At 41.7% G+C, this 12,145-nt stretch overlaps 1 protein-coding gene across 1 annotated transcript in view; it reads left to right on the top strand.

Moving 5' to 3' along the window:
- fer1l4 (fer-1 like family member 4) overlaps positions 1-12,145 on the top strand; it is a 31,282-nt gene that overhangs the window by 14,817 nt on the left and 4,320 nt on the right. The window contains exons 21-42 of the mRNA XM_054617033.1: positions 910-1,042; positions 1,154-1,254; positions 1,356-1,443; positions 1,552-1,668; positions 1,765-1,917; positions 2,056-2,251; positions 2,959-3,083; positions 3,699-3,833; positions 3,945-4,118; positions 5,068-5,178; positions 5,359-5,520; positions 5,645-5,819; positions 7,245-7,357; positions 7,471-7,596; positions 8,120-8,159; positions 8,802-8,905; positions 9,582-9,716; positions 9,792-9,911; positions 10,119-10,246; positions 10,326-10,496; positions 11,502-11,656; positions 11,937-12,118. Coding sequence (XP_054473008.1) covers positions 910-1,042; positions 1,154-1,254; positions 1,356-1,443; positions 1,552-1,668; positions 1,765-1,917; positions 2,056-2,251; positions 2,959-3,083; positions 3,699-3,833; positions 3,945-4,118; positions 5,068-5,178; positions 5,359-5,520; positions 5,645-5,819; positions 7,245-7,357; positions 7,471-7,596; positions 8,120-8,159; positions 8,802-8,905; positions 9,582-9,716; positions 9,792-9,911; positions 10,119-10,246; positions 10,326-10,496; positions 11,502-11,656; positions 11,937-12,118 — 2,944 coding nt within the window. The remainder of the gene's footprint in view (positions 1-909; positions 1,043-1,153; positions 1,255-1,355; positions 1,444-1,551; positions 1,669-1,764; positions 1,918-2,055; positions 2,252-2,958; positions 3,084-3,698; positions 3,834-3,944; positions 4,119-5,067; positions 5,179-5,358; positions 5,521-5,644; positions 5,820-7,244; positions 7,358-7,470; positions 7,597-8,119; positions 8,160-8,801; positions 8,906-9,581; positions 9,717-9,791; positions 9,912-10,118; positions 10,247-10,325; positions 10,497-11,501; positions 11,657-11,936; positions 12,119-12,145) is intronic.

The raw sequence follows: 12,145 nt of genomic DNA, 5'->3' as shown, positions 1-12,145 counted from the left end.
GGCCCAATGTTAATATTTCCATCCTAACAAATAACCATAAAGATGTGGCCTGTCACCATTGCTGTCAGCTTTGTACAGACTTCCTGGTTGTTATGAAGACATAGCTAATGGCTGCTTACAAATAAATCCAACAGCTAAGGTAAATAAATAAGGTAAATAAAAATAAACGGTTAAAGAAAGTCCATAGACTTTCTTTAACCGTGTAAAAGAAAGTCTATGGAAAGCAAGAAATGTATGAGTTATGAGAAAAGAATGTATCCCACATAGAATTGTTGTGAGATGAATAACATCTTCACCGATTATTTGTTAAAAGACAGTTCAACAACAGGAAATTAAAGAAAGTTATTGTGGCGTGTTGCTCAAACTCTTTTGCCCTTTCTTTGAGAATGCAAAGTCTTTTTTAGTGGAAAATAATAAGTAAGGAAAAATTGTTATAGCAAAAGTGAATCTGAAAAGTTGAATGTCTTTGAGTGTGAAAAATGTGTGTGTCTTTGATACCTTTGTACTTTGTTACCCATGCACAGGACTTAATATACATCTAAAAAATTGAAAGTGACCAAAAAAGAGACACCCTTCTCCCGAGTCACATCATCCAGCTACCTCTGGGTGATTCCAAATCTGAATTCTAAATCGAAATCTGCCTGAGAGTTTATGGAGCAAAGCCATAAAGATGGCAGAATGATGCTACTCTAGGATTGGCCAGTCTGTGTTTTTGGGCGGGGCTTAGCAAAGGGTGAAATAGTCCCAATAGGTAGGCCACTCCCTTGGATGGTAACTCGCTGCCATTAATGTAGTCCATCTACCATCTACCACTGACAAGGTGGCAATTCTTTGAGGAGTTACATCTAAAGTAACAATCCAAAAACACTATCAACTGGCTGTGTGTCTGCTCTTCTGTCTGTCTCTCAGGTCGTTCCAGTGTATTCCTCTCCAGCCTCCCTCCGAGAAACAGAAGCCTTGTTTGTTTGTCTGGTCTCAGTTTGAAGATCACAACTTTCGTTTCTATCAGTCCAACTGGCTCAACAAGACGGCCGACAGGCTGGTGAGTGATCTCTTCATTTCCTTTTCATTAACAAATAGAGTGTATCACACAATCCGTTAATAATGGTGGACATATTTCATCCTCTCTTCTGCTTCACTCTCCTTCTTTTAGGAGTTCGGTCTTGATGAGGTGGAGCGTCTCTCGAGGAGGCCGAGGAGCAACGCGAAGGAGCGATTGGTGGATGTGCTGCTGGAGCTGGTGGCCGCATGCAAGTCAGTCTCCACCTCCCGAACAATTTATAAGAATAGATTTAGTTTGATTAGATTTTTATTGGTTTGTCTCTCTGACTGTCCTCCTGTCTGTCTCTCTGCAGGCAGTTTAATGTTTTCGCAGACAGGAGGTCTCAGTCTCGTCCCAACAACCTGGACAGATGCAGGAAGGACTTTATCAAGAAGAATTTGGTGAGTCTCCTCCCACCTGCCTCCATCTACCTGCCTGACTGTCTGACTTAATGTCTGTCTGTCTGACTTAATGTCTGTCTGTCTGACTTAATGTCCGCCTGTCTCCAGGTCTTTCTGGCCAGACAGGCAGTGAGGTTCAGGCGGAGGCTCACCAGGCGGATGGTCAAACAGCGGTTGATGGACAGCAAGAAACTCCTGAGGAAACTGCGCCTGCTGGCTAAAGAGGTCAGAGGTCATGAAGCGGTCTCTATATGTCGCCGCAAAGACAATCAAAGGTTGCAGTATGTTCAGTATGTCTGACATATCACCCTCTCTCTACAGCCTCAGACCACCATCCCAGACGCGTTTCTGTGGTTACTGAGTGGAAGCAAGCGGTTGGCTTACGTCCGGATCCCCGCCTACTCCATCCTCTTTTCATTGGTGGAGGAGCAGAGGGGGCGGGACTGTGGCAAAGTCACCACCCTCTACATGAAGGTAACGGACCTAACACTGACGACCATTTAAAAAAAATCATTGATGACGTTCTCTGATCTGATTCGTCTGTCTGTCTGTCTGTCTGTCTGTCTGTCTGTCTGTCTGTCTGTCTGTCTGTCTGTCTGTCCGTCTGTCCAGTCGCCAGGAGGTTCAGCGTATCAGATCTTCGCGAAGCTGGAGGTCTACCTGTGGCTCGGTCTGGCCAAGTACAGCAAAGAGGTCACCACCTCCCTGCCGGAGGAGTTTAAACCGGTCTATGAGGAAGAGGAAGAGGAGCAGAGGAGGCTGGTGACGCCAGGGAAGAGGAAGCTTCCTCTCACTCTGTCCTGCCAGGGTGAGTCAGCAGGGGGGGAGGGGCGTGGCTTCTGCACAAGGATAATTGTTCAGGACTTCTTCTCTGTTGTCTTAATGAATGGAGAAATGTTTGTCCTTCAAAATAAAAGCCCAGTGATTAGTTTTATTTTTTGACTTGTCAATCCTGAAGCTCTACCTGGACTCAGTAGCAGTCTGTCCTAGAAAAGTTTAAAATGTACTTTTACAAGACATGTAGGTCCTACTTTTACACATTTAATGACCTACATGTACACTCTAGCTATTTGTTATATTATCACAAGGAGGCTTTAATGACATAATTTCTTTAGTTTTGTTTTCCTGGTCAGAAATGGCAAATACAACATCCATGAAGGATATTTTTTTATTTCTCCTTTTGCCTTTGCAAAACAGAACTTAAAATAGTTAATTAGTTTACAAAGTGCCTAGATTTTTAATTGATTATTTATCATAAGGAGGCAAGTCTCTCTACAATTTTGTCTGCCTGATGTGTTGAACGTCACGCCCCCTAAATTCTGATTTTGATTGTCTGTTAGTGTTTTTATCATTCATCAAATTGCTCTGAAAGTGATCCCAACGATATCGGTCACCACTGTTGTTCTTGTTGTAATAGATGTGTTGTGGAATTATTTTTTTTAAATGATGATTTTAAGTTATTGTTGATGTGGACGGCCCTTTACTCTCTCTCTCTCTCTCTCTCTCTCTCTGCAGACAGCAGGTACTTCCAGCTACGATGTCACCTGTACCAGGGGCGTGGCCTGAGAGCTGCCGATGACAACGGCCTATCAGATCCTTTCGTCAAGGTCGTCTTCTCTACACAGTGCCAGGTCACCCGGGTAGGTCAACCGTCCCAACTTGTTAAAAAGTGATATTGATTTAAAAACTCTGATAATTCACATTTTTCAACCTGCTCTGATAAATCAAAAGTACTAATCAGTTTTTCAAAATAAAACTGTGATTGGTGTCAAACAATCTGAAGTCTTCAGTGTGTAGTATGTCACAACATCAGTATTTGTCCTTTACAATGAAATTCAGTCTGTTCTTTTATGTCGCAGAATACGAGAGGAAGTCAGAAAGAAGGATGTTTTCTGTCCGTTGTAAAAATGTGTTATTATCTCCAGTGAGATATGAAAAGGGTCAAAATCTGTTCGGCAGATGCAGAGATATACTGACTTTTAATTCCTGGTAAAAGCTAGGTAGTAATACCACCTGGCTGTACATTTTCCCATGATGCAATGGGATAGTGTCTTTCTTAAGCCCCTTGTTGCCTTGACCCATGTCTTTCAAACTCCACACCTCCAGTTTGTCTGCAGGTTATACATTTGTAGTCTCAAAATAAAATACAACTGTTTTCATACATATTCTGTGTGTGTTTGTGTGTGTGTATGTGTGTGTGTGTGTGTGTGTGTGTGTGTGTGTGTGTGTGTTTGTGTGTGTGTATGTGTCTTCAGGTGATAAATGAGACTCTCTCTCCCGCCTGGTGTGAGTGTTTGCTGTTTGACAGAGTTCTGCTGGAGGGGACGAGGGAGGAGCTCCAACAAGACCCGCCTCTCGTCGTCATCAACATCTATGACCAAGACTCCATGGTAATGCTGACGTTCTTCTTCTCCTCACACATTCTGTTTTCTGCACATTCAGTGACGTCATATAAGCTTGTGTGTGTGCGTGTGTGTGTGTGTGTGTGTGTGTGTGTGCAGGGCAGTATAAAGCCTCTGGGTCGGGCATTCGCCGAGCCAGAGTTCAAGTTGGTGGAGCAGCACTACCAGAAGCCCCACCTCCGTTACTATGACATCATCATGGGCAAGGCACCCGCTGGCGAGCTGTTGGCCGCCTTCGAGTTCATCGAGCTGGACTACTCTGGGTTTGGAGAGGTGACACCTGTCGACCAATCAATGTCTCTCTGTTTGTACCTCTTTATTGTCCATCATTACTATCAGTGAAAGTAACATTGTTTGTAGTTGAGATCGAGGCATCACTAAAAGGAGGTTTGACAAATTCAGATCCCACCTGAAGGGTTGATCCTACCAGGTGATATGTAGAAGCTTGAGTCTGGTAACATTTCAGTCTATGGACCCCCTTATTATAAAATCGCACCAAAGTCAGGCTTAATTTTGGGGATGGAAAACTGGCATGGCGATTTTCAAAGGGGTCCCTTGACCTCTCACCTCAAGCAAAAAGTCTGGGAAGTGATTAAATTGGGTTTGACATGAAAGCTGAGACACTTGTTGATCCAAAGACTCCAATTGTATTGTTGTGACCTCTAGAAAAATCACAGCCTCATGAAACTTAACAACCACAAAGTAGAGCAGAAGCTCAGCACTCACTCTGCGGTTTCCCTAAGGTAAACACTGTTTGCTCTGTCAGCACTTTTGCCGAAGTTTGTACTGTTAGCTCTGTTAGCATCGTTAGCTGTGAGCTGCCGGCTCGCCTTCGCCATTTTGATAGGCAATTGAAATTCTTCCAATATCTTGCACCTGTAACTTTAATACTTACAACATTTAGAGGGTCCAAGGTCCAATCCAGTCTCATGAATTTTCTAATGGAAAACACTGTATTACGTCATCCAAAACAGGAAGCCACCCAATTTGAGACTTATTCCGGCACCTCTGGATTAGATCATTTGAATAAACTTGTCAGATTTATTTTTAGTGATGTCGGCATTTTTTCAAATCGCTGCTTTTAACTTTGTGAAAAAGATGTTACGTTTACTGATAGAAATGATGGACAAAACCAAAAGTCTTGAAACACTTAAACACAAAAAAGCAGAGTTGATGAATTAATTCTAGACATTGAACTAGAATATAATTTCCCTCCCTGTAGCCCTGCCTCCCCAGCAGTGTGGAGCCTAAAGAGCTGACCTATCTGGAGGAGCACTATTGTTACATCATCCCAGAAGGAGTCCGACCTGTTCTGAAGACCTTCAGGATTGAGGTCACACACACACACACACACACACACACACACACACACACACACACACACACACACACACACACACACACACACACACACACACATACACACACACACACAATACATTGACTTACAGACATTTCCTGGAGACATAAACGTGTCTGTGAAGTAACGGGTCCTACCTGTGTGTTTGTTCAGGTGCTGTTCTGGGGTCTGCGGGAGCTGAAGCGGGTGAACCTGTTTGAGGTAGAGCGCCCCCTGGTGAGGGTGGAGTGTGCTGGACAACAGCTGGAGTCTGAAGAGATGGAGAGCTACAAGATTCACTCCAACTTCAAAGAAATCGTCCGCTACATCAACGTGGTCGGTTTCTAGTTATTAGCTACTTAAGTCCACAGATCTTCTTAAAGAAATACCTTTACTGGACTTAGAGACATGGCTCACCTTCTCTTTACTGTTTCCTCTTTCTGTGTTTATGTCCGATCAGGAGCTGCCGGAGCAGGCCTACCTCCACCCTCCTCTGACGCTGTTCGTGCTGGAGCATCGGGCATTAGGTCGGCTCGCTCTGGTCGGGACCCACATGGTCCAGAGCCTCATAGACTACGCTCCACGCACGCCCGGTGGGGAGGACGATGAGGAGGAAGACGAACGTAAACCAAAAGGTTAGAACTATGAGAGAAGTGATGGTATTCACAGCAGTAGTGTCGGCTAGATAGTTGGTCGTGTTTGTTACAACCAGACAAGGTATTAGGTATATAGATATGTTTCCATAATAAGTAAATTGACCACTTTCTAAGCCTTGTCTCTCTAGTTGCTGTTGCTCTGCCTGTCAAGCGTTTGATTATGAACGACAGGTACACGAGTTGCAGATTTACCACCAAAATGTTCCATATGTTTTGAAGAAATGGAGCCAACAAAAGCAGTTTATCATTCCAGCTTTTGATTCATTATGTGTGCTGAAATCAGCTGTCACTAGCTGATCAACCTCAGCTCAGTGAGTTAGTTTGTTTGACTTTTTAAAGTTTTTTTCAACTGATTTGTTTTTGCAAAAGGGTCTTCTAAGTAAACTTCCTTTAGTAGTCCCACAGCGAATTTGCAGGATTACAGCAGCAGAGTGGATAGTGCAAACAGACAAATAAACAAATAAGAGACATAAGTAGAAAGACAAGATCAAAACAAGTATAATAAATAAGAAATCACACAGTAAAAGTAATATAAATAAGTAGAAAAACGTTAAAAAGCAACCACTAAAAAAATATATAAAATATGATATGAACGGACTGAAGGGTTGTTCATATTGCACAGTGAATTGCACAGAATATGTACATTGCACATTGGATATATTGGATTGATGTTGAACATAAATGGATGAATGATTGAGGAATTGTCAGTTTTGGCATGTGTGGTCTACTGGGAGCAATGTCGGTTGTGCAGCTTGACAGCAGCAGGAAGGAAGGACCTGCAAATAATCCTTATACACTTGATTCTTTGGTAAACATGATATCGTGCTAAATCAGCACATGTGTAATGATGCAAAGAGACGTAAACTAGCTGTTGTCGTACTACATAGGGGCCTATATAATTTCATATTTTCAAGAGAATTGTCTTTGAGGATGAGGACTGACTAATGAGTTTGACAAACTAACTGCAGTGAAACTTTCTCAAATCCAATAAAGAGCAGAACAGGGCTGTTAGCGTTAGCGTTAGCTAAAAGGGAAGGGAGGCCCGGGAGAACCAGAACAGACTGTCGGACCCTGCTTCAGTCAAATAAGAGATTTTCTCCATGGACTCTGGTGCTCGGAAAGAATATCAATTTTGTCCACAGGGACCGCCAAAATCAACACTAGATGAAAGATCCTAGTAGCTTTTACATGTTTATTTTCTAGGAATTAATTGATACATAAATAATCTAAAATACAAATGTGAATTGTTTTGACTTAATCCAATGTTTTCTACAAAGATCAGTCTACCACAGCCGAACAACACCTGAGAAGCTCTGTAATGTTTCTCACAGCTATGCTCTCCGGGATTAATAGTTGACTTTTCTCCTAAAGTTTTTATGGACATAATTCTCTCGGTCTTTCCAGTGAGGCAGAATCCGAAGAAGGCCAACACTCTGATGTTGGTGAAGGATATCGGACTCAGCGGCCTGCCAATTAAACAGTCAAAAATTCCCATGAACCCCATGAAGCTGATTAATGTACGTATATTTATCTCCTCTGTGTGTTTAAATACACAAAACTGTTGAGACAAACACGATTCAACCATAAAGGGTTAAAGAATGAGTTGATGTTTACACTTAAACCCCTCCAGGCCCCTCTGAATAAGCTGTTCAAGAAGGGTGGGGAGCGCGAGGCGCTAGAGGAGGAGACGCCAGAGAAGGAGCAGCTGGATTGGTGGTCAAAATACTACGCTTCGGTGGAAGAGATGGAGAGACAGGTGAGCAGTTATTTACCTGTCTGTCTGAATGAATGTGTTAAAAACCTTAATTCAGGAATACATACAGAAGACAAATTAGAGATGCAACTTCATTGAGGAGGACAAACGCTTGTAGCATAAAGAACTACCTACGTCCAATGTGCAAAAAGTGAAAAGAAAGTGTTCAAAACCTTACTTTACTGATATTAGATTTTTTTTAAATCTGCAAATATGATGAGATAAATCCAACCGAGTATCTGCGTTCACAATTGAATAAAGAAGAAAGAAAATATCGAGATGTTTTCTTGTAATTATAAGATCTTTATCTCATAATTACATGATTACAAGGAAATTGCATTTTACTTGTTTCGGGACTTTTCCAACAATTAGTAAGTGAAACAAGACAGAAGAAGAAGTTAAAACTGAATTTCTTTACAGTTAAAATATGTTGAGGGTTACATATTCCAGCATTAAAAAAGAGACCAACAGTAATTACTAAATAATTTATTTTCTCACCATGTCTGCTGTGTTGTTTTGTCTACAGGCCATTAAGGAAGGGGAGATGGAGGAACAAGCAGAGCACGGTACAGTAATAACTCCTACTTTAATATTTCATCCATTCCGCCATATTTGTCTATTAAGTAAAAATATTAAATTATTTATCATTTGAATAATAACTCCTACTTTAATATTTCATCCATTCCGCCATATTTGTCTATTAAGTAAAAATATTAAATTATTTATCATTTGAATTATTTTAGAGCAACAACACACACGGCTGATATAAGTCACAGAGTTAAAGTGTGTTCAGCTGCAGTTCATCTAATGTCCACTAGTTGCTGCTGTGATGAATCATGAAAGCTATATTGAAGTGAATAGAAACCCCATACAGTTTTTAAAGAAGTTTTAGCAAAGCTCTCAGCTGATCATTTACTTTCTTCTCATGTCAGTCTGAGGGCGGATTTTTTAAATCGGTGTTCAAATTACATAAATACAGTATATAGCCATGTATGTATGTAGGGTGTCCAATCATGTGATAATGGAACACTCCAAAACCAAAGGATTCTTCCTTCCTTAAGATCCTTCACCGTTTTTGGGAATGCTCTTCACCAGATTTAAGCAGTAAAACATGATGAGAGAAGCAAAAACATATATTTGAACCATAAAACAAACATATATGAAAAACAATGTTAACAGAGTTGATTTTTATTTATTTATTTATTCAGATGGGGCTAATCTGACCATGGCGAATATTGAAGAAGAGGAGGAGGAGGAAATCGTGGTGGTGGAGGTTAAACCTCCAAAACGCAAGAACATTGCCACGCTAAAGGTGAGAGGTCACTGTGATTGACAGCTAACAGTCAGCAATACACTCTCAGGGGCCGAACACACCGAGACGTGTCGCTAGAAACGCGTCACCCACATAACTTGTTTTCCTCTGGTACAGAGCGCCTGGTGTACACTCCTCTCTAAAGCCAGGCGCCACGTTAGATAGCATAAAAAGTTTAAATATTTTCATGTTTTCAGCAAGAGGCGTGGATTCCCACCGCATGTCAATGTCACACTTGACCGAGGAAGCCAATAAAATCAAGCAACTAATTTACAATTGACTTGCTGTTGTGATGCCGGTAGATTTGCTAAAAGCAAACATTGATATTAGCGATATAAATTCACGATGAACTATATAATTTTCTGCAGAATAACAGCAAGATCTTGATGTCTGCATTGAGTCATCACCCTGTTAATTACTAAAGAGGTTCTTCCTGAAGGGCTGAGGTTCTACCCAGAACCATCTGCTTCTAAAGAACCCTTTTTTTGAGGAAAGGATATTTTCAAGGGTTCTTAGTAAGACTATGGGTTTCAATAAAAAAAACATTTTCATCCAAATAACCATTTATAGGAAGAAAGAGTTCCTTAAGGTTTGTTAAAAGCATCGGTGTTAACAGATTTGAACTCACGTTATCTTTTTTTAATTTCTGCCTCTGTGTGTCTGTTTGTATGTTCAGCTGTATGGAGGCGATCTGGAGTCGGAGTTCAGTCAGTTCCAGGACTGGCTGAAAACCTTCACGCTGCATAAAGGCAAAGCGAGCATTGAGGATGAGGACGAGGATGAGGACGAGAGACTGATGGGAAAATACAAGGTACCGTAGACGGAAAGCTGTCTTGTCCGTTACTCTGATGAGAAGTGATCATTATTTCACGCTCTCCATCTCCAGGGCTCCTTCCTGGTTTATCCGATCGATCCGGGAGATGAAGACGACCCCACGTTTCAGATCACCAATGGAATCCCCAAAAACACAGCGATCAAAGTCTTGGTCCGAGTCTACGTCATCAAGGTTCCTGTCTCTCTGTTTTCATCCACAGACTGTCTTTGTCTAACTCACCTGAACCGTCCAACACTTTATAAAATCTCCTTTACACTGATTACTTTTAAACCGTTGTTACATTCAAGACTTTCAACCTTGATCAGACATTTAAGATGCTAAAAACAACCCTTTTCATGACAGACAAATTCATATTCTGCCTTTCACAATATCCTGCAGGCCACCACTCTGGCTCCCACAGACCCGAACGGTAAAGCCGACCCGTACCTGGTGGTCCGAGCTGGAAAGCAGTCCCTGGACACGGTGGATCGATACATCCCCAAACAGCTCAACCCCACGTTTGGAGAGTCAGTACCCGTCTGTCTACCTGTTCAACACTCTCTATCCGTCTGTCTAACTGTCTGCATGTCTCAAACTGTCTTTCAGGGTGTTTGAATTCACGTTGTCTTTCCCGCTGGAGACGGAGTTGGTTATCACGGTGATGGACCACGATATCATTGGAGCCGACGACATGATCGGCGAGACGCGGGTTGACCTGGAGAACCGATTCTACAGCCGCCACAAGGCCTCCTGCGGTCTGGCTCTCTACTACGACACGTTAGTATCACAACTACATCACAAGAGTATCAGAACTACAACATGTTAGAACTAGTACTAGAACATTTTACTACCAAAATTGTGACACATCAGCACCAGAATGATGACATGTTGGTATAAAAATTGAGAAGCGGTTTATGTTTAACTAGATGTGAAACTAGAACCAAGACAGTACAAGTAGTAGACATATCGGTACCAAAACTACAACACATTAGTACTACTACTGCCCCATAATAGTGTCTAAAAAGTGTCTACAACATGTTACTACCAAAACTGTGACTCTAGTACCAGAACTAGAGAACTAGAGTTCAGACACGTAGAAACAGTACGACATGTTAGAACAAGAACTATGAAACCATAGTACAAATACGAGGACATTTTATGTCCAAAACTACAACAACAAAAAATAGTGCTAGTGTTACAACACAATAGTATAAAAACTACAATTTTACTGCCAAAACTGTGGCCCATTAGTACCAGATCTAAAACATATGAGAACCAGAACTCGAACTCCTTAGAAAAAGTACTACATGTTACAGCAGGTTTTAGGACACTTGAGTACCAAAACAAAGAAATGTTAGTACTGATACTGTGACATGTAAGTACCCGAACTATGACATGTTGGTACTGGAACTATGAGTCATAAGTATCAAATATGTGACATGTTAGAACTAGGACTGTGACACCAAAGTACCAGTAGGACACATTAGTACCAAAATTTTGTCCTACAACACAATAGTATCAAAAATACATATGTAATATGATCAAACACATGTGAGAACCAGAACTTCAATTCCTTTGAACAGTTCTTATGACACTTGAGTACCAGTCCTATGAAATTTAAGTACCAGAAGACATGTTAGAACCAAACATTAGTACCACTATGACACATCAATAACATAAATATGAAATATAAATACAAGAACTACTGTATGTGTTACTTACTTTGTCAGTAGAGTTAGAATACCTGTTTCTTTAAATGTATATTTGTGTATCTCTCTACAGTGACGGTTACAATAAATGGCGCGATGGGAAAAACCCTACGGCCGTTTTGGCCGAGCTCTGCAAGGCCAACGGCATCCCGTCTCCAGAGTACAGAGTGTCTCAGGTCAAAGTCCTCAACAAAATCTTCAAGATCCCACCTGACGCAGTACCTGAAGGTAGCTAAGACAGACAGACAGACAGACAGACAGACAGACAGACAGACAGACAGAACTAGCCAGTTAGTCATTGGTAGGAGGTTATACGTGTATTATGAGGTGTCCTTATATATGAAATAATGTACAAAACGGAAGTGATACAATCCATCATTGTCCGTCTGTGGATCATGAACCACTACAAGTATTTCTACGACTACTTAGGCTCTATTGCGGCTAATACTACTACAGATGCAATAATACTACTGCTACTTCTCTCAGTGTTGTTGTTGTTGTTTTTCAGGTCTGCTAAAGAAGAACCAGCGGTCTACGGAGGAGGATGCAGAGATGGAGGAGCACCAGGCCCTGAGCGTGCTGCGTCGCTGGGGGGAGATGAATGAGTTCATCCCTGGAGCCGTTCCTCTGGTCCCGGAGCACGTGGAGATCCGGTCCCTCCTGAACCAGGAAAAACCGGGACTACCACAGGTACAGTGGAAACCGCTTATACGAATC

Source organism: Anoplopoma fimbria, chromosome 17 (assembly GCF_027596085.1).
Source record: "Anoplopoma fimbria isolate UVic2021 breed Golden Eagle Sablefish chromosome 17, Afim_UVic_2022, whole genome shotgun sequence".
Lineage (NCBI taxonomy): Eukaryota > Metazoa > Chordata > Actinopteri > Perciformes > Anoplopomatidae > Anoplopoma > Anoplopoma fimbria.
This window is presented reverse-complemented; position numbering and strand designations above follow the sequence as displayed.